Genomic DNA, 22349 nt, shown 5'->3' with positions numbered 1-22349 from the left:
ATCCATGTGTGTTCATGGGGTCGATTTGCCTGCTTGTGGGACGAAAAACCCCAGATAAACTGGGGAGAAAAACCTTGCAGTCCATGTCCAAGACTGGCTAACTTGGCTATGTGTCTTAAAAAGATCCTAAGCTCCTCACGTCATCAACGGGAATCGAACCCAGGACACTCCTTTCCCAGTCATATGGTTGTGAAGCTCATAGCTACTTGGCTAACCGTGCAGACTTATCTACTCTCCTAAAGACCAACTATAATCTCTGGATTTACCTGGAATTTACCAGGTACCCTGTAGCTGCAACTGTTTATACTATGGCTAGACAGGCAAGAAAGCCAACATCAGAATATCAGAACACCAAAACTACATCCATCCACCTCATCTGCTGACAATCAACTGTTAGGCAGATTGTCAGGAGATGAGGTGGATGGATATAGCTAATAATAGGTGGCATAGTTTTGGGACTATAGGCTTTCTTGTATTTCACATGTTCTATCTCATTTGCTGAAGTGTGCTTACATGCACATGTTGATACAAATGTATTAATCCCTGAAGATGCCAATTTAACTTTGGCAAAATATTGGAAATAATAAGTAAATTTTTAATTATTATTTAATATACATTGTCAATTTCCTGAAACAACATCATGTATGAATCCCACACACAAGAGCTCTCATCGCCTGTAATATGACAGTGGTGTGTCAGCAAGTGGTCACAGAGAAGAAGGGAATCTTTTTTCTGGAAGAGTTGAAGGTTATATGCATTGGGGAAAAGTATGGGAAAGATTGTTCAAAAGGACAGAGGTATGTGGAATGAAGGAAGAGAATGAGAAGGCAGTTCACTGAGTATGGAACTGAGTGATATATAGATGTTGATTAGTAGCTGCCCATTTGTGCAATTAGAGGGGAGTGGAGAATAGTGATAGCCAGTCCATTGGAGTAACATGCATGGAAATACCTACACACACGTGCGTGCATGCACATACACAAAAAATAAATAAAATAAAACAGCGCATCTCTGTTATAACGTGATTAAAGGCAAACAGTGGGAGACAGGTTATATATTAAGTAAATGCAGTGGCGGCTGGTGACAATAGAAACAGGTGGGGCCAGGGGCCAAAAACAATTTAATTTTTTTATATTTATATAGTGGGTTCTATTATTGATTTATAGTTATTATTTCTATTAGAATAATGTTTAGTCAGAATCCATTGATGCATTGAGCTATTAATTTTTTAAAATTATTAGGATGTAACATATAGGCTCAACGTATTAATAACATGAAAACTCGAAAGATTTGCAGTTGCGGGCATAGCTCAACGGACTAGAGCAATGAACCGGAAATCTAAAGACGCTGGTTCGACTCCAGCTGGCCACCCTGCAAAATGTTTTAATTTTTCCAAGTGTTAAAACAAAAAAGTTATTATTTCTATTATTTATTTTATAAATCAATGTCGAAACTTCCGAGAAATAACGGGAAATGTTTTTCCAATAAACTATCGATTTTGTTCATAGTTAAAATGTATTGTTTATGGACGTAATAAAAATTTAAACTTTAAAATAAATTATAACAAAAAACGACAACAATAATTACACACACTAAAAACAATAAAACAGATCAACAATGAGAATAAATAATAAGACAATGAAAGAATCGCACTATTTACGTACAAATGCAGTGACTGGGCCAGACTAAACTGGCCCCAAGATAAGCGTTGCGCCAGTAAACAAACACGATAAACTAGTGCACTTGCCTCATACATGCCCTGTGTTCTACACGTTTAAAATAGGGCCAGCCGTGGCTGGCCCAAGAGACCATACTAAGTCGCATTATACAATATTGCCACAAAATACTACAGTAATTTTTGTTATTAAACAATAAAATGTGTTGGAAACAGATAAAAAAATAATAATTACAAGAAACATATTTTTTAAAACTACAATTATTGGGCTAGTTATACAAATATAGGTGGGGCCCGGCTCCTATAAGCATACTCCTTAGTATGCTTGTTCTCACATCTGGGATGTGCCATCCCAGATGTGAGAACAAGCATACAAAGGTTGGACATCTTTGGGATTTATACGGTGTTAAGAGCTGAGCAGAAGAGAAATAATGTTTAAAATGAAAAATAATACCAAGCGTTTTAGACGTATTGTGATTATGCTAGGGTAGGCTAGATGTAAGAGTCAGCCCAAGGAGGACCTTTGTTGGTGAGTGGAATGTTACTAGAAGTGATGGAAATAAGTAAAAATTGTATTTTGTTAGTACTAAATTTTACTAAATTATCTTCACCACACTTTAAAATGGCTGAGAGATTGGTTTAACCACCCAAATGGGCACAAGGATAAAATATATCAAAAATATATGCTAACAGATTGTGTGAACAGATGAACAAAGCTATCTGTTAACACAATTATGTTCAAATTCTGTATTAACTCCAATGGCCACTACACATCCATGTAATTATTGATGTACATACACGTCAAGACCATTTTGGTGGTTAAGGCATTACAAAATATTGATATAGATCATCTTCTAGTGAACCATATGGATATGGTTCATTAGAAGAAAAGTCAGAATTTTGTTAGGAATTCAGGTATATGGTGCAGAAACTAAGGATAGCAGCAGTGTCAGAAAATGAGTTAGCAAAATAAAAATGGAGAATATACTTTAGCTCAGCGCTTCCCAAACTGTCGGCCGTGGCCCCCTTGGGGGCCATGAAATAATGAAAACAAATTTAAAATGTTTTAAGACTAAGTAGATATTTTTTTATCTTAAAAGAAACGTATTTAATTTTTATTATTTATTATTTCTTTTTTGTATACGGTGTTACTTTTTTGTTATTTTTTATATTCTAATGGAAAAAATCACACATTGGTGTTGGTTCGCAAATTTTGCTTTCTGCATATTTCAGCGCTTAATGAGTATTAGTAAATATATGCTTATTCATATAAGTTTTATTTCAAAGGTATTGATAAGAAGCACAAAAAAAAAAAAAAGCTTGCAAACGCAAAATCTTGTGCTCATTTAAAACAGCCAAGTTTTTCACACTCTAAATTAATTATTTCATTGCTAGTGTACACAGGTGTCGGCAATGCATGGCAAAGAAATACTTTTGGGGTGCAGGATGACAGTGCTGATAACACATATAGCATATAAATACAATAAATATTATAATAATATATGTCTGTATTACAATTTTTTTTTCAATTGGGCCGTGAAATATTTTAATTTTTCCAAAGGGGGGGTCTTTGCATCCATAAGTTTGGGAAGCACTGCTTTAGATGACTGGTGTGGATTAAACAGACCATCACATACCACAACTGATGAAATTATTGAGAGAAGCTGAATAAATGATTCAATTCCAAAGACTTTCCAATTTTGTCTAACATACAGCCTAAAGGTGTCAACTTTGACAACTTTATGGTGTCAAAGGGTATCAAAAACTTTGTGAGAAGTAAAACAGGATGACTTGATAATCAGAATTTAGTGCTGTAGAAGTAGATATTCTGGAAATTTTGGTGATTTCTGCAGCAAGATTTGTCAAATGAGAAAGTGGAGTAAAATGTCATCAGCAAAACTGGAATTGATTTGCATTCAAATGGAGACAGTCATTGATATAAAGTAGAAAGAGAATAGGTGAAAGAATGGCAGCCTGTAACACCTTGAGTTGCAAAGTACAAGGATAAATTTTCATCCGTTACGTGCAATATCACCAGAAAGAAAGTTGACGATGCACTACAGAAGCCAGAAAAGAGATCATAAAGATGATGAATTAACTTAATAGGCTTCAAATCCAGTCATTGCTTTAGAGATATCAAAATCAACCAGACTTTTACATGTTATTTGTCCAAAGGCAAGTGACATAATCAAGAAAATGTCCATTATAGATTGACAGCATCAAAATTTATACCAATGATTGTTTATTAAGTGAGACTTCCAGCTAGCTCAGAAGGCAATGTTAATGGATTTCTCCATTGGTTTAGAAATCTCAATGATAATATGATGGTAAAGATTTTGTTACACATGCTAGGAATAAGTTGAACATGAGCTAATTTCTAAGCTATAGGTTAAATACCAGTATAATAAGATAGTATAAAAAGGTAGTGCAGAACAAGAGTCATTTTTCATTTTAAACAAATTATGGAGACTACAACTGTGTTAGAATTAATTACTTTAATTTCCTGATGTTTCGTCTTTCATATTGGAGGAGCTGTACTGGAGGAGGTAGGGGAGACAAGAGATCTGGGGGTGATGATTGATAGAAAACTGAAATTCACGGAGCATATTGCAAAGGTGGTGAGGGTAACTCAGAGGATTGCTGCAATACTGAGAAGGACGCTGACCTGCAGAGATAAAAGAGTTATCATTCCATTGTATAAGGCCCTGATCAGATCACACTTAGACTGTTGTTCTCAGATTTGGTTCCCAGGATTTGAAGGGGATAAATTGACTGTGGAAAGGGTACAGAGGCAGATAACACAGATAGTTTCAGGACTGTACAATATGAGTTATGAGGATCGACTGAGGGAATGTGGACTGCAGAGTTTGGTGGATAGAAGGAGAGGTGATATGATCGAGACTTTTAAACTGTTGAGAGGCATTTACAGGGTAGACATTGGAGAGTTCTTTCACTTGGTGGAACAGTGGAAAGGAGCGATGACAAGGGGGCCATCCCTGGAAGTTACGAAAGGAGGCTGTGCGCGAGAGGGTGAGGAGTGGTTTCTTTGCGTGGATGGTGGTTGAACCTTTGAATGCATTGCCCTGAGAGAGGTTGGAGTGGGGACGGTTAATGGGTTCAAGGAGTGGTATGATAGACTTTGTATTTTCTAAAAACGACCTCCCACGATGAGTCAAAAGACTCATCGTGGGAGGTCGTTTTTAGAAAATACAAATAATATTATTATTATTAAGGTTATCATCTACAGAGACAAGCTATATTACATTTCAAACAGTATGCCAAAGAGACAATGATTTGATCAACCGTTATTCTACTGGCCTGACCTCTAGTGGAAGAAAAAAACTACATCAAAGCTATATCAGAGAACAAATTCATACAGATAGTTTTATTACAGCAAAAGTCCTCATGTTAAATTAGGACATATCATGTCCTAATTTAACATGAGAGTTGCTATATTAGAGTTAAGATCTTGGATTACTTACAGTCCTATTTATAATTAAATCTTAGGCAAAAAGGTTATGTGGGTAGAATATATGCCTTCCATATTCTTGGAATTTTTAGACCATCATTATTATTAAGATTAGGGTGGTTGATAAGAATTTCACAGGCCTCCTTAAATTTACATTCATACCACATTTTGGTGTAATGTAAACAACAAGTACCTTTCCAGATTCTCTGTAGTTCAGGGCATGATCAGAAAGTCTGGAGTTACCATAGTTATTATATATTTAATGTGCCATTGATGTTCCTTTTTTTCAGATAGGAATTGTGTGTCCTGTTTCACCTATATAGGGCAAATTACAGGTGCAATGTATACAATATACTCCAAGGTGGGCCAACAGAGGAAGTGGATCCTTGAATGAGTTGAATAAGTTCTTTAATTTTTCAGGAGGTTTAAAGGTGGCATTAAGGTTATATTTCTGTAGTATTCTGTTTATTTTGTCTGATATCCCTTTAATGTATAGAATGGCTACAGTTTTATTGTAATCTGTGTAGCAAGTTTTTTACCTTGTGTATAATATATGTTAAAGATACCAAGCTATTTTAAATATAAACCTGGTTTTTTTACTCCATTTCCCAAGTAAGCAAACGGACAAGTCAGTCAAGTTTGTGCTTGCTAGTGTTGCAAGTCTAGCTGACCCTGCGTGTAGTGCATGTCCAAGGCAACACGTGGTAAAGGTAGAATAAGCTCTGATCACTCTTAATATTTACCCTTAATGCAAAGCACATCTCCTGGAGGAGATGTATGATGCTATGTATTAAAGGCAAGGGGCCACTACCCAGACCGGTTTCGACCTTTATTGAGGTCTTGTCAGTGGGAGCCAGACTAAGAAATACTAAGTTTTAAGTAATACAGAGCTTATAAATATTTTACCAACACAAGTTACCATAAGGTGCTTTGACCTTATTAAATAAAAATCTCAGGATGAGAGATAGATGTAGAAAGTTATTTACCTTGGGTATAATATATGTTAAAGATACCAAGCTATTTTAAATATAAACCTGTTTTTTTTTACTCCATTTCCCAAGTAAGCAAACAGACAAGTCAGTCAAGTTTGCGCCTGCAAGTCTAGCTGACCCTGCACGTAGTGCAAGTCGAAGGCAGTGCTTTGCATTAAGGGTAAATATTAAGAATAGTGATCAGAGCTTATTCTACCTTTACCACATGTTGCCTTGGACATGCACTACGTGCAGGGTCAGCTAGACTTGCAACACTAGCAGGCACAAACTTGACTGACTTGTCTGTTTGCTTACTTGGGAAATGGAGTAAAAAAACCAGATTTATATTTAAAATAGCTTGGGAGGAGTATCTTTAACACTTGTTTTAATCTAGTTTATTTTTGTTTTTAAGTGGGGGTCTTTTGAAGAATTTTGTTGATAGTATTTTGGCTGTAGCTATTTTTAGAAAGGTATTGCTAATGACTTTTAATTCATCTTTAAGTGCTTGTTCATTGGAGCAAATCTTCAAAGCCCTGTGATGATATTTTAGTGTGTTAATGATACCTAGTTTTTGTGTTGGGTGGTAAGAATTTATGTGTATATATTGGCCAGTATGCATAGGTTTCCAGTAAACATTGAAGGAAAAACTGCCAGAAGGAAGACGTGTGACAAATGTATCTAGCAAAGGAAGTGTGTTTTGACTTTGAATCTCAATTGTGAATTGTATGTGTTTGTGTTGTTTCTTTAGGTGGCTGAGGAAAGTGTGTAATGTCTGGCGACCATGGGACCCAATAGCAAAAACATCGTCAACATATCTAAGCCAGACTTAAAAAAAAATGAGGCTTTGAAGATTTCCTCCAGTGAACAAGCACTTAAAGATTAATTAAAAGTTATTAGCAGTGGGGTTTTAAAGTAAAGGAATCTGGAGCATGTTGCTCAAAAGCTTCCATGTAAAAGTTAGCAATGGGGGGGGGGGGGGAATAATGGTGAGCCCTTGGCTGTGTCTTCTTTTTGTAAGTAGAAAGTGTTTTGCCACACAAAATAGCCAGAATGTAGTTCATGTGCAAAGACACTGTGATATCAAGTGGGAATTTGTGCTCTAAAAGGAGTGGTATTCGGCTTGTGAATCTTGGGTATACCGCAAATTCTCGGGGACAAAGCATAGGTCAGAAGTAGTTTTTTAACTGTAAATTGTGATCCTTGTAAATAACTGTAAAACTGTGTATCCTTGGGCCAAAAAGTGACTGATTTAATTAATTTTTCTTTCTTTTTTATCCAATTAGTCGGGTTATAGTTAACAAGTTGATAGGTGCTGTTGTCTGAGACTAAATGATTCATATTTTCCAAGTATGTTGTTCAGTTTAAAATAACAGTGGCACTGCCTTTATCAGCTCTAGTGATTATGATGATTATCCTGATTTTATTTTAAAGATTTCACAGCTGCCAATTCAGATTTAGTTAGGTTGCTAGTTATTGTTTTCGTATTATTTAAAATGTACAAGGTTTCCAATCGTATTTTATCAGCTATGGTGGTTGTGGGAAATCTTAAGCTTCTTTGAATATGGTATATAAAATCTAATTTGTTAATAGTCCTGGGTGCCACAGCAAAGTTTAAGCCTTTACTAAATACAGGGCATGGTTAGAAAGATTGATCACATGACTGTTCATTGAAGGCAGTTGGTGGCTCCTGTTATCACGTAATTCTGGTTCGTTGTTGTTATCCTCTCTACTTAGTAGTTGGCTGTTATTGTTATCATGGGCTTGTGGTTGGCTGTTTTCACGTTTCATGAGGAGAAATTCAAATTTGTCCATTGGCTATCTGAATATTGTTGATTTTTAAGTCTATGAAATTTGGCTTTAAGTTTTACTTTCTTTGTTTCACAGATATGTTTAGCAGAGTTTTCAGTAATCCTCTCAAGGATATCTGAAATATCTGGATTTAAACAAATTAAAAAAGTTCTGATTTTAAAATTTCGAACCTGATTTTGAGCAAATGTTAAGTTTTTGCAAGTAGTTTAAACCTGCTTTTTGATCATCACTTTCTCCATACAATTATATATATTCTTAGTGCCTTTGCTGAGGTGAAGTTTTTTTTTAGTTTGATGCAGTTGGGAATAAGATCACTGTCTCTACAACGTTTTAAAAATGCCAGTCAATTAATCAAAAACATTCATCTTAAAATTACTGTAGTGATTGCATTGTTTGTGCATCAAATCTCCATGAATTATCAGAATCCTTTCCTTTAGTGTTATACAGTGATCAGCATGCATTTCAGACAAATTATGGAGACTACAACCATGTTAGAATTAATTACTCTAATTTCCCAATGTTTCGACCTTCATATTAAAGTCATCATCTGGAGCGCACACACACACACACATACACACACACACACGCACACACACATATATATACACAGAGACAAGGAGTCATTTTTGGAAAATAGATTTTGGAACAATCGAAAAAATACTATCAGCACCTGAAGACTTGGCATCCGGTGTGGATTCTTCTGTTCTCTTTCTGCATAGAAAATCAAAGGAGGTATTGAATGTTGTGAATTGGGAATTATAGAGGAATATTCACTGGAATTGAATAAGTATGAAATCAGAAGACTTTAAACATTAATTCACCAAAGGAAATGGGAAAACAGAAGTTACAAAGATTATTCCACTTATCTTCATATAATGCCAAATAACACACAGATCAGAATAGCTGTGTGAATATTTTCCATGGGAGAAGAAATCAACACCCACAGTCACAGTCTATTCAAAAAGATTAATGGTATATGAGAGATTACAGATAAGGGATGATAATTAAAAGTGGAATTGGGAATGAATATTCCATGCCTATAAGAATTGTTTCAAGTCAGTATGTTTTGTGCAGATGCTTACATTAGAAGGCTTTAAACATTAATTCACCAAAGGAAATGGGAAAACAGAAGCTACAAAGATTATTCCACTGAGCTTCATATAATGCCAAACACACAGATTAGAATAGATGTGTGAATGTTTTCCATGGGAGAAGAAATCAACAGTCACCGTCAACTAACACAGTCTATTTAAAAAGATTAATGGTATATGAGAGATTACAGTTGTTTGACGAGTGGGCTGGATTATGTAGTATTCTGGAGTCATATTAACAATGCTTGTAGGATCATTGGGGATAGAATTGCAAATGTCTCATCATCAGTAATGAAGCATTGGAAAAGAAAGCCAGCTAGAATTTCGAATATTAAAATTCAAAGAATGTGACTTGCTGTTAGAAATACTGGACTCAAGGAAATTAACATTTAAAGAAAGGGAATTAAAAGTTCAGAAGAGAGAGGAGATTGTATATCGGCACACTCTGATATTTGATATCAGAATGAATATATGCACAAAACTGCCTTTGAGAACTAAAAAAATACAGTATGTAATGGGGAAGAGGAGGGAATATGAATCGTCATTGAAGAACTGAATATTTGATTTTGTGGAAAAGTAGGTGTGATTTTTGGCAGAGTGGATCAGATTGCCAAGCCATATCAGTTTCTCTTTTTTTTGATATCTCATAGTTGTTTAAGGGGAGTTCAAATTGGTAGGAACATGGAATATACAGTGATGAATTCCTTGCTATCTTTCACATTGTATGCTGGAAAAGTAAACTGTAACTTTGCTCTGCGGTTCATGTTACATGATTTTTGGAACTCCAGCTTCTGCTATGTAAACTAGTGGTAATTACATTAAGCAATGAAACTCACATACCATCCAGTAGCACCTAGTACCACAGCAGATTCATGGCCTTTCCTCTGAAGCATGTGAATGCTATGCTCCCTGTCTGTGTTAGTTCTGAATAGTTTTGACCAGTCTGGTAGTTAAATGCCTGTTGCCTGTAGGACTGTTAACAACTCGACCAACATGAAAAGTTTAGGCAGAACCGGCGCCAGGGTCTTTGCCGCCCGCATGCAATTTCTATCTAAGTGCCCCGTAACGATCCGGGCGTGTGTGTGGTTCTTTTACAATAATAAAAATGTAAATTATTTGAAATTTCTTAAATAAATTTTGACAGAACAGCCACACGTTGGCTGTTCTGTCAAATATTCAAAAACCCAAATATTCAAAAAATTCTCAAAAGTTGAAGCAAATTTTGATAAACCCACTTCACTTTAATCGTTGAATATAATGGTACAGGGATTATATCCTTCTCACCGACCCGAATCGCAAACAAAATTAAAATGAATTTTAATTAACCACCTTACCGGCCATTAAAGATCAAATACACATTCTCAAAAGCTTCGTATCCATCATAAATTTCAATGTGAAATCAATGGTATTACAATTTTAATATGTACTTCGCATCCATGGTAATGTGGACGTATATATATGTCCTGGCCGGTAGGGTGGTTTTAAAGTTAAAATTTATTTGAACTAAAGTTTAAAAAATTCTTGCATTTTTCAAGTTTCTAAATTCTTAGCAACTTGTAAAAGTTTTTTAATAATTTTTATAAGTGGAACTATCTTTTAGGAAAATAAAAGAAACTCAAGATAGATGAGAAAATAAGAAAAGAATTCAGAAATAATTAGAACATATTAGAATAAATTAAATCACATAAATATACTTGAAATTTTTTATTAAAATTTTAGGGTTTTTGATTTCATATTCACAAAATTAGAAATAATGGTTTTAATGTCTAATTCCGCACATATATCATTTTCAATAGCTATTAACACCAATCTAAGAAGCCTTTTTTTTGTGACATACTTGTTCTAAAGTAGGTTTTAATCAATTTCAACTTGGAAAAGGAACGTTCACCGCTCGCGACACTAACAGGTAAGGTTAATAGTATTCTTAAAGCAATTGAAAAGTTAGGGAAAGATAAATTATTGGACACAATAAAATTAACAATATCGAAAGAGTTTTGAATATTTAAATTATCCTTATGAAAAATAAAAGCACATAACTCATCATATAGTTCTATTGCATTTATGTCTTTATTGTCGCCATCCTTCAAGAGAATCTCTAAATCGTCACAATTTTTTCGTAAATCTTCGTCATTAATTTGTAGTAATCTATACAAGAAATTGAAATTATCATAATATGTTTTTATTTGTTCAAAACATTCTATTAACGAACGCATTGCAACGTCTAGAAGTGTATAAAATACATTCACTCTAAATTTATCTTCTGGTGATTGTGCCGTTTCGTCATGATGCTCATGGTCAAATTGTCGTGTCTTCTTTCGTCGTCGAACTTCCGTACCAGTTTTAAATTCTTGTTCTCCATCCACCTCTTCACTCAGTTCTTTTGCCGTTTTTAGAACTTCTTTAAAATTTGTAAAAAATCGATACTCTTGTAAGAATATTTTTAAGTTTTCGATAGATTCTAAAGCAAGTGTAATGTTCATATTTTTGTCTTGAAGCATTTTACTCACAGGGTTTATTCTGTTAAGTAAATCATGCCAAGTTATAAGAGAGCAAATAAATTTGTACTTCTTTATTTTAACATATAATGTTTGTGCTTCATGGTGAGTTTCTTTATTAAAATTTTCATTATTTAAAATTTCAAAAAGTGCATTGTAAATTTCTCCTAACTGATATCTTAGAGGGCGGATTGCATTAATTTTAATTTCCCATCGCGTTTCTGATGGCTGTTTCGATGTTAATTTTTTTACAAACTTTAAAAGGATTGCCCAAAGTTTGTAAGGGAATGAAAAGAAATTGTATATTTCCTGAATAATTGCAAAGAAACTAATTGCATCTGCATTCACTTTGACTGCATCGTTAAAGATTAAATTTAGAGTATGAGCAGCACATGGCACGTAAAAAGCTGGAGGATTTTTGTTCAAAAGCAAATTTTGGAGTCCATATTTTTTCCCTTTCATATTTTCCCCATTGTCATACCCTTGACCTCGCATGTCTTCAATGGGAATGTTCCATTTTTCCAGTTGTTCCGTTATTGTTGCACATAAACCACGTCCTGTGGAATCTGATATATCTTCAAAACCTAAAATGTTTTCCCTGATTTTGACAATTCCATTGTCACAGGAAACAAAGCGAATAATAATGGTCATTTGTTCTGTTTTACATGCATCAGGTGTGCAGTCTAAAATTATGGAATAATATTTGGATTTTCGAATTGATAGTAAAATTGTATCCCTGATTGCCTTACTTAAAGTTTCCAATATTTCATTTTGACTGTCTTTACTCAAATAGTGTATTGTTTCATTGTAACGGATCAGACTTCGCAAACAGTTTGACTAATTTTAAAAAATTGCCGTTATTCCTTTCAGATGATCCGCGAAAAGCTAAATTTTGGCTACCAAGGAATTTTGTAATTTCATTCAAGCTTTCTAAAACACTCATCCAATGTTTCTTTTCCATTTCATACTTGCTTTGAGTCTGGCAATCAATAGTAATTTTGTTTTTTAAATTTTTATCAAGTTCCTTCCATTTTAAGAAATTTTTCATGTGAGTTAAACTAGTCTCATGCCTATGCAAAGTTGTACTTACATTTCTCCAATCGTTATAACCTTCTACAAGACTACTTGATTCAGTAGTTGCGAAAAGTTTGCAAGAAAAGCAAAAAAACAGAATTTAAAGTTTCAGAATAAATGAGCCATATTCTTGGCACGAACTCCCTGTTTTCCATTTTTCTATTATAATACGTGTTGCCAAATTTACAACCGTATGTATCTCTGGGATATATTATATTTTTCTTTTGAACAGACCCCATTTCAATTAAAACAACTCGTCATTTTTCATCAATATTTCCCATTCACCTGAATCTTCTAAATTTACAGAGACTAACAATGTGTTAGTTTCATGGTCAACTACAACTAAATCTTCTCCTAACTGTTTTTCACTTAAATCATGCGTTTTGTTATCTTGTTCAATAGTTGCATTAGTACTTTCATGCAAACTGGATGATGTGCACGGTTCTTCAACTCTGATTTCTGATGTATCGAGTTGGTTACAATCTACATCAGAATATTTTAATATTTTAACAAATTTATTAAGAGTCCTAGTTTGTTTCTTAATATCTGCTTCTTTCGCAGCATGACGCTTACAATTTTGTGCACCGGATAACTTTTTTTTAATTATTTCATTCCATTTCTATTTTATACCCACAAGAGCTTATTACACAACACGACACAGAGACGAAATAATAGTCCGCACTGTGCTACTGTCAGTAGCCTACTGAGATGAGTACCATATTACACAACACTACACAGAGACGAAATAATAGTCCGCACTGCGCTACTGTCAGTAGCCTACTCCTACTGAGATGCATACCATATGACTGGTTAACTAGCAACAAATGTTTTGTACGAAAATTCATTTTTGCGCATAAAAGCCGTTCACCGTTTCACTTTAGACAGACTGCAGTAGACACAACATTCTGCAGGCAAGCATTTAGCCTACTCTCACTGCAAAATTTTAAACATCCGGCTGATCAAAGTGTCGGCTGTTTAAATTTTTATTTCAGTATATCCTGCCTTATTTATCGTAATATTGATCATTCTAAGAATTTTTTGTTTTTATGATAAAAATTTTATTTCTTAAAAATGAACTTATGAACCGTGCTCTGGCAGCAGCGCCCCCCTTGTTGCAGTGCCCGCATGATCTGCATGCCCTCCTACCGGCCCTGAGTTTAGGTATATGATTTGTTTGCTGTAGATCAGTGATTCTTAACCTTTTCGAAGTTACAGAACACTTTTGATTATAAGAAAAATTTGAGGAACACCATAAGCATTAGGATGACAAAAGCATAAAACTAACAATAAAAATATGCATGGACTTGCCTTTTATAAAAATGGAACATATTTTAATGCGATACTTGAGCTTGTCGGCTTTTGCAGATTTTAGCAATCATGTCTAATGTGTGATATAGCTACCCTTTTCTCTTTGTCTGTATTAGTAAATCTTTCATGCTTTTTAGTTTTTATATTGGTTAATATTGAGAAACCGAGCTCACACAAATATGATATTGAAAACTGTAACAAAATTTTCAGTGCCCTTGTGGAGGAGAGTTGGGTATTCGGCTTGGACAAAAATCCAAAATTCCTCAAGAGTTATTTCACAGAATTTCATTTTTCGTGTACGATCCGTTGACAAGGTAACTAATTGTTCTTCTTCCTCTTGTAACGAAAATTCTCAACGCGATGTATTAACTGTGCCAAATGGATTTCATATCCAGTCATAATTGTGTGTATTTAGGGAAGGAAAGTAATTTGAAATCGTTTCTTCCAATATTGTTAAATGTTCTGTTATAACGGAAATAATTCCCTCGACATTTTTATTATGGAGTGAAGTAAACATATCTACTGTATTTTTTTTCTGGTATGCAGTTTTTCCAAAGAGATACTTTTTTCTGAAAAGCTGACAGTGGATGTCAAAATATTTTCATTTTTCCCTTGGATACTTGTATTAACGTTATTTAAGTAATTAAAAATATCGGTTAAATATGCCATTTTAGCACACACCAAATATCATTTTGAAGACATTTTACAAAAGCATCTGTACCTTCATTTTGAATAAAGGCCAATAATTATTCTTAAGTTCTAAAATTCGGAATAGCACTTTACCCATGGATAACCATCTTATTTCAGTGTACAAAAGCAAAGATTTGTACTTGGCTTCCATAGATATGCAAAGTTTTTTTTAAAAAGGCATGCTTTTAAAGGTCTTGACTTGATGTAATTTACCATATTTACAACTTGGTCTAGTACAGATTTTAATATTGCCAGTAATGTTTTGAAACTAGGGATTCTCTGTGCAAAAAAGTAGTGCATAGATATAATATATCCAACAAACACATGAGCTATAAACGATATTCTATTGGTTTAGAAGTCAATAGCATAGCGGTGTTCAGTTGTTGGGTTCAAAGTAGCCAATTACATTAATTTTACACAAGAACAGTGTCATATGACATCTTTCATTGGCGGAACACTTGTAACCAGTTTGCAGAATACAAGTGTTCCGGGGAACACTAGTTAAGAGCTACTGCTGTAGATCATCCTGACTTTGTGAATTTTGGTATATACCCAGATTGTGGTGGCCTGAACATAATTTCCATCAGAAATTTAGGAGCCCTAGTTAGATGCCACATCATGTATTCTGTTAAGAATTGGTCTCAAGAAGAATGTGTACAGTTCCTTTTAGGTCCAGTACAAATATCAAATCACAGTCTTAAATCAAGTAAACCAGAATGAAAGTAATTTATTGAAAGATATTAATTTATCACAATTGATTAAACTAGAACTTATAGTTGGATTAATTTTACAATTAAAATTTGCTCACTGCTACTTCTAAAATTAACGTTATAGTAATAATTAAAATTACACATAATGATCAACCTTTTCTTATTTGCTTGGCTAATTTGATTATACATTTCATGGTCACTACCATCCACATTACAGGAACTATAGCAACATCCGACTAAGTATTTCATTTTATTCACCTCATTCCCACTCCATACCTCCTCAAAACCTGCTGCTATTTCCCTCTTGCATCTCTACCTTGTATGGACATGACTATCTTTCTATCATCAATAGTACTCCACCTCATAAGTGGAAATGGGAAATGGAAGGTGGGAAGAATATTTTCGTAATTTACTAAATGAATCTAAGAGAGAGGTGTGAGGATGGAGAGGCAAACGAAGGATCGGTGCAGGACATAAGCAGAGAGGAAGTGTATTGGGCACTGAGAAAAACGAAGAATGGAAAGGCTGTGGGGGCAGACCAGATACCTGGAGAAGTGTGGAGAGGCTTGGGCAGTGAGGGCATAGACATGTTATGGGATCTGATGAGGAAAATAGCCCAACAGGAAAAGATACCAGAGGAATGGAGGAAAAGCATTCTCGTCCCAATCTACAAGGGTAAAGGAGACGTTCAAGATTGTGGCAACTATAGAAGGATCAAGCTGATGTCACACAGTTTGAAGATATGGGAAAGTGTAATTGAAGGAAGGATACGGCAGGAAACAAAAATTGGTGAGGAGCAGTTTGGATTTATGCCAGGAAGAGGGACAACGGATGCAATATTTGCGCTAAGGCGATTGATGGAGAAATATAAGGAGATGCAGGCGGAGCTACATATGGTGTTTATAGACCTGGAAAACGCATACAACAGAGTGGCCAGACAGGAGGTATGGAGATGTATGAGGAAGAAGGGGGTGTCGGAAAAGTACGTGAGGTTGGTGAAGGAGATGTATGAGGGAGCGAAAACTCAGGTCAGGTCTAGTGTCGGAATGACAGAGTTCCACATTGTCGTAGGGCTCCATCAGGGATCAACTCTGAGCCCCTACCTCTTTGAACTGGTCATTGATGTACTAGTGGAGGACATCAAGAAGGAGGTGCCAGGGAGCATGATGTTTGCCGATGGAGCCCTACGACTTGAAAAGACCCTGGAAGAGTGGAGAGAGGTATGAAAATTAACCGGGTAAAGACCGAATATATGTCAACGGGGAGTGATGAGGATATGATCATACGACTCCAGGGTGAAAGGTTAACTTCAGGGAAGAAATTCAAGTACCTTGGGTCGGTCGTCGAGAGGAATGGTGACCTGGATGAGGAAATACAGCACCGAATAACGTGGCTGGATGAACTAGAGGAAGAAGAGCGGGGTCCTGTGCAACAAGAGAGTGAGTTGTAAGATGAAAGGAAAGCTGTATAAGATGGTGGTGAGGCCGGCGATGCTCCATGGCATGGAGACATGGCCTGTAACAAAGGCATAGGAGAGGAAGATGGAGGTGGCAGAGATGCGGATGTTGAGATGGATGAGTGGTGTGACAAAGAAGGACAGGATAAGGAATGACTACATCAGAGGGACTATCAAGGTAGGACCGATCAGTAAGAAGGTACAAGAAAGCAGGCTGAGGTGGTTCGGTCATGTAGAGAGAAGGGGTGAGGAGTATATTGGTAAATGAGTGGAGCGTATGGAGGTGGAGAGAAGGAGGAAAAGAGGCAGGCCCAAACTGAGATGGAGGGATAAGGTGGCAGAGGATCTTAGGGAGAAAGGATGGAGTCAGGAAGATGCCCTGGACCGGAGAATCTGGAAGAAGATTAAAGATGTGAACGCTGATCCCATTTAACACGGGATAAGGCATAGCGAAAGAAGAATAGCACTCCACCTCCCTTTTTATCCTTGCAATCCTCTTCACAAAAAAACATCATACCCCTTCCATTTCTATTCCTGCCAGGATGTCGTTCTCATCCAACCATGTCACACTTATTCCAACAATTTTTGGATGAATGAACAAACTCAATCAATGCAACCATTTCACTTCCCTTGTTTCTGATATTTCTAGCATTCATATACAAACATAACAGCGCATTTCTGGATCTATAACAAGTTTCACTGATTCCACTTATGAGATGTGGCTTATCCATACCTTCCTCAAGCCATTTGTTTTTCTCCTTACCCATCCCAGAACCTTCTTCATGTCTAGCTGTTCTCCGTACATCCCTGGGCATCCCATTTCCTTCTTGTCTACACACGCACACACATTCACTTCCTCTTTGAGCATCAACCCTTTTCACACTGTTTTCCTTTTCCTTGTCCTCTCTGAGTCTCCCAGTTTCTCTTGCACACGTATTTTTCATTCTCAACACTCATGCTATCCACTTCTCTATTCATAAGCACCACTTCAGTCTCTCCTTCCCTACTCTCCTGCTCTTTCATATCATTTCTTACTTGCTCACATTCATTCTCTACACTCATTATTCTCCCTTCAAGGAACTCTCTCCAAATGAACACCAAAACCATTCAAAAGCAGTCCATTGCTCTTATGCAGTTCAATTCATCCTTCAAACATATTCCACATATTAACAAACTGCACTCCCTTCTCCTCACACATTTCTGCTAACATATCATTCATAATCCTTTCTCTCTGCCTCATCTCATCAGTCATACCTGGGCAACACACTGACTACCTTTCTTATCACACTATTATCTTTTATCTTTCTCAACAACCTCTTGATATTCAGTCTTAGATTCTCCTTGTTCCCAGTCAAGTCATTTGTCCCTACAATAACTATCAACTCTTTTTCCTGCTTACTCATTATATCCATTCATATCAAGAATTGTTGTCAAGGTCTTGGAGAAAATAGTCAAGAGGAAAATACAGGATTGGATAGATGAAAATGGGATACTGTATGGGGGACAGCATGGTTTTGTGAAGGGTAGATCATGCCTCAGTAACTTGCTCACATTTTATAACACAGTGACCGCTGAACTGGATAAGGGTTTACAGTGATTCTACTGGACCTTGCTAAGACCTTTGACAGGATACCATATGGAATTCTAATTAGTAAACTGCAGCATATGGGGATGGATATAGCATTGGTGAGATGGATAGGAAGGTGGTTGATGGAGAGATATCAGAGAGTGGTTTATTCAGGAGTAAAGTCCAAAAGAAGGCTTGTTACTACTAGTGGTGTGCTGCATGGTTCTGTCTTGGATCACTGTTATTTAATTTGTTCATTAACGATATAGGAAAGTATCTGAGAGGAAGTGTTCATTTGTTTGCTGATGATGCAAAGTTGGGTAGAGCAATTGTGAGTGCACATGATGTCAAAATTTTGCAGGATGATTTGGATTGTTTGGAGGACTGGGCTAAGGAGTATGGATGTCAATTTAATGTGGCAAAGTGTAAGGTTATGCATTTTGGGGTGAAAAGATTAGCAGCAATATATCACATTGGTGGAACTGTACTCCAGGAGATTGAGGAGGCCAGGGATTTGGGAGTGTTGGTGAATAGAGAGTTGAAGTTTAGGGGGCACATCGCAAAAGTGGCTAAATCAGCTCATCAAATCACTTGGTTGCTGAAAAATACTTTAACAAGCAGAGACAAACAGGTTATTGTTCCTCTGTATCGAGCCTTGATAAGACCCCATCTAGACTACTGTGCTATGGGTGCCAAGGTTTTTTCTTGATGGGGAGGAGGTGGAGAGGATCCAGAGACGAGTGACCAAGATGATAGCAGGTTTATGGAATGAACCTTATGAGAACAGGTTGAAGATTTGTGGGTTGCAGAAATTGGTTGATAGGTGGAAAAGGGGTGATATGGTTGAGACATTCTCGATGAGTCTATCGACTCCTTGAAGTTGCCCATAATAATAATAAGTCCCTCACTCACTCTATTCATTTTACTTCCATTAAAGTAAACCTTATGCATCTTCTCATTTACCACTAATAATCAAATCCCCACACAATACCACTCTCTAGTCTTTCATTTCCTCTTTCATACTAACATCATTCATTCCCGTCTTCTTCACTCTTCCATACATATCTACAGTTCTCTTTTCCCCATATCCCCAGCAATAATCTTTTGGGATTGCTGGGAAATTCTCTTGATTGACTTCAAAGAAAGGAATACCACCATGAATGCAAAATATTATGCTTCACTCCTGTACAAACTATGTGATGCCATAAAGGAGAAGAGATGAGGAATGCTGAAACGTAGTGTTTGCTTCATGATAATGCTCCAGTCCATACAGCTATTGTTGCAAAGGTTGTAGTGAAGGACTGTGGCTTCCAAGAGATTGAACACCCACCCTACAGCCCAGATATAGCACCTCTTCTCAAAACTGAAGAAAGATCTTCGAGGAAGAAAATTTGCAGATGATAATGAGGTGACAGATGCAGTTTTAGGCCATTTTGTAGACAAAAGTACAGACTATTTTTTCAAGGGCATAGAAATGTTAATTCAAAGATGTTAAAAGTGTATCGAAGTAAAGGGAGATTATGTTGAAAAGTGACATGGTTATTTTCTTTCTGTCACCTCTAAAAGTTAGTCGGCCGCTTTTGGAACCACCCTCATACTGTATATAGCGATCTCATATGGCGGTAGCAGGATTTTTTCCTCCTGTAAATGTAGCTTTTTCATTCCATGTACAGACAAAAATATTGTTGGTGATGATGGTAGATGGAGATTAAGATGGTGATAGTGTTTAGTAGAATGTCCTCCTGTAATGACACTTTGGAGTAGTTGAAAGTATCGCGTAATAATAGTAATGATAGTCATGAACTTAGTGTGATCTGTTACATGCCAAGGAAATTTTCATCATCTTGGATGTGATAGGTTTCATAGCTGAACTAACTATGTACAAATAGCTCATCATTTGTTTTCTCAAAAATAACATTCAATAATATTAAATTAATTTTCATTCTATTTTCTATTTTCTTTAATGAGCACTTATTTTTTCTTATCTTTTTAGGGCCCTCAGCCACCACTGCCTCCAGGTCAGCCTCAGCCATGAAAACATACAACCAATGATGTTGCCTGCTTTCCAAACCTACAAAAGAAAAAAAATTATTCACAACTTTAGTCTGTGAGCTCCCAAAGGATGTGCAGAGTTTTTAAGACAAGTGCTCTCCAGCCTGAAGCTCGTGTACAAGTGAAGAGATGCATTACCTTCAATCAGATGAGCTCGTCTACTCATATTTCTCTTCCATTTATCTGAATATCTACCAAAGAAAATTTTGTGAAAAGATTCTTACAGCAGCAGAAGCCAGTATACCACAGTGCTAATGGACAAAGTGTCTTTCTCTCATTTTCCAAGAAAGGCTGTATTGTGCTCTACTACCAGGGTTACTAATTTAAAGTAACAGTCTTCTTTTTTAGACTTTAGTTCCATTTCTTGGTCCAGAACTTTTTCCCACATGTTTGGTGTGGCGATGTTGCCAAACTGCTTTCTTATAGCAACAGTAAGTCGGCTGTTACTGAGGCCAAAGTACTTTGCACCTAAGCATCACAGGAGCTTTGTTTCCAATGACTATAGAATGTGCAAGGGAGAAAAAAAAGTGCTTAAGATTTTTTTACAACTCACATTGAGAGTGGGAAAATATTTTAAGGTAGCTAATTTTTTCATCTCTAAAAGTATAGCTTTTAACAAATTAGGAAACTTGTAATTTTAAATAATTAGTGGTAGGAGACTGTAGTTCACTATCACATTTTCCCATACCTTAACCTCCTGGAGTCCGGTGCAATCTTGCTGTTTTTCTCCACTGCAGTAGTAGGCTTAGTACTTATTGCCTAAGGGAAAGCCTTTCATTTTGGTCGCCATGGGGAAATCTCAACTAGTGGGGGAGTACAGCAGAGAAGCAATGCTCCAGATAAGAGGGAGAAAAAAAATAATGTGAATAATACCATATGCAGAGTTGATATTCATGCATTTGTTCAATTTTTGAAGTGACCAAGCTACAGTTTGTACAGATATATGTAAGAAAATACACCCGTAGCCATTTTTATCTTCTAACGTGATTACTCTTAATGGCAAAAATATACACTTCATTGTACTTAAAAACTGCAAATGATGGGAAAAGTCTTTCTACGTCGAGAAGAGAAGTTCGTTATGGCTTGGTGAAATTTGAATAATTCTTTTCTTGTTGCTGTTTGTCTAAAACATAACAGGATAAAAAAAAATTTTTTTTAAATTAAGGCACTACATGAAATCTTTACATTTTAAAATGGCACTTCACTACCAATGATAAGGGAGCATCTTATGAATTGTCTTTTTATTGTTAAGTTTACATTGCTAGCACTGCTAAGTTTGTGCAAATAGTATTTTGTCTGTAAATGTATTTTCATTATATCATCATTCAAAGGTTTTATTTACATGAAAATGCATGAAGCATTTCATTTTAATCCCAGTTGTTTATATAGTTTTTTTTTTTTTTTCCTCTATGATTGTGTAACTTAGAGAGGTAAAATTATATTAGTTTTTTGTGATTTTTTTTTAGATTATATCTTTTAATCATGGAAAGAAAATGTATAAATCTACCTCCCATGTCATTAACAGTGCATGTTAAGCATAAAACCAGCTTACAACTCAGATATTGAAGCTATTTCATTTTTATTGGAAAATAAATTTAGCAGTATTTTTTGTAACAACTATCCTCTTCTTTTTATTTTCTTTGTTGAAAGTCATAAAAACAGTTCCCAAAAATCTTGATATGTACAGTAAAAGGAAAAAAAAGGTTGACTAGGCACAGTAACTAATGTTCTTATTAATGTAACTGTGTACCAAGTCAAAAGAAAAATTGTATATTTGGCAGTTGCCTTTAAAGTACAAGTTAGTTGGTACATATCCACCACTTGCACTCAGTGCATGCAGTTCTTTGCCAAGACATCGTTGCCTACTGTGGAGTCATTAAAAAAAATAATAATAAAATATATATGTATATATATATATATATATATATATATATATATAATAAAAAAGGTGCCATTTTTTATATGTGTTTTAGTTTTTTTTT

General features: G+C 35.7%; 1 protein-coding gene across 3 annotated transcripts in view; it reads left to right on the top strand.

Annotated features, from left to right (window-relative positions):
* The window catches only part of LOC150096281 (transcription factor 12-like), a 620086-nt gene extending 598101 nt beyond the window's left edge, over positions 1-21985 (top strand). For all 3 annotated transcript variants that reach the window (XR_016549910.1, XM_090408842.1, XM_090408843.1), the window contains one exon: positions 20309-21985. Coding sequence is in view for 2 of the 3 variants with exons in the window: in XM_090408842.1 (XP_090264968.1) it covers positions 20309-20350 (42 nt within the window). In the remaining variant the exon portion in view is untranslated. The remainder of the gene's footprint in view (positions 1-20308) is intronic.
* Positions 21986-22349: the final 364 nt, after the last annotated feature.

The sequence above is a fragment of the Typopeltis vanoorti genome, chromosome 19 (genome assembly GCF_054136105.1).
Source record: "Typopeltis vanoorti isolate ZY-2024b chromosome 19, IOZ_Tvanoo_1.0, whole genome shotgun sequence".
Taxonomy (NCBI): domain Eukaryota; kingdom Metazoa; phylum Arthropoda; class Arachnida; order Uropygi; family Thelyphonidae; genus Typopeltis; species Typopeltis vanoorti.
Note: the sequence above shows the minus strand (reverse complement) of the source record. Positions and strands in the feature narration are given on the sequence as shown.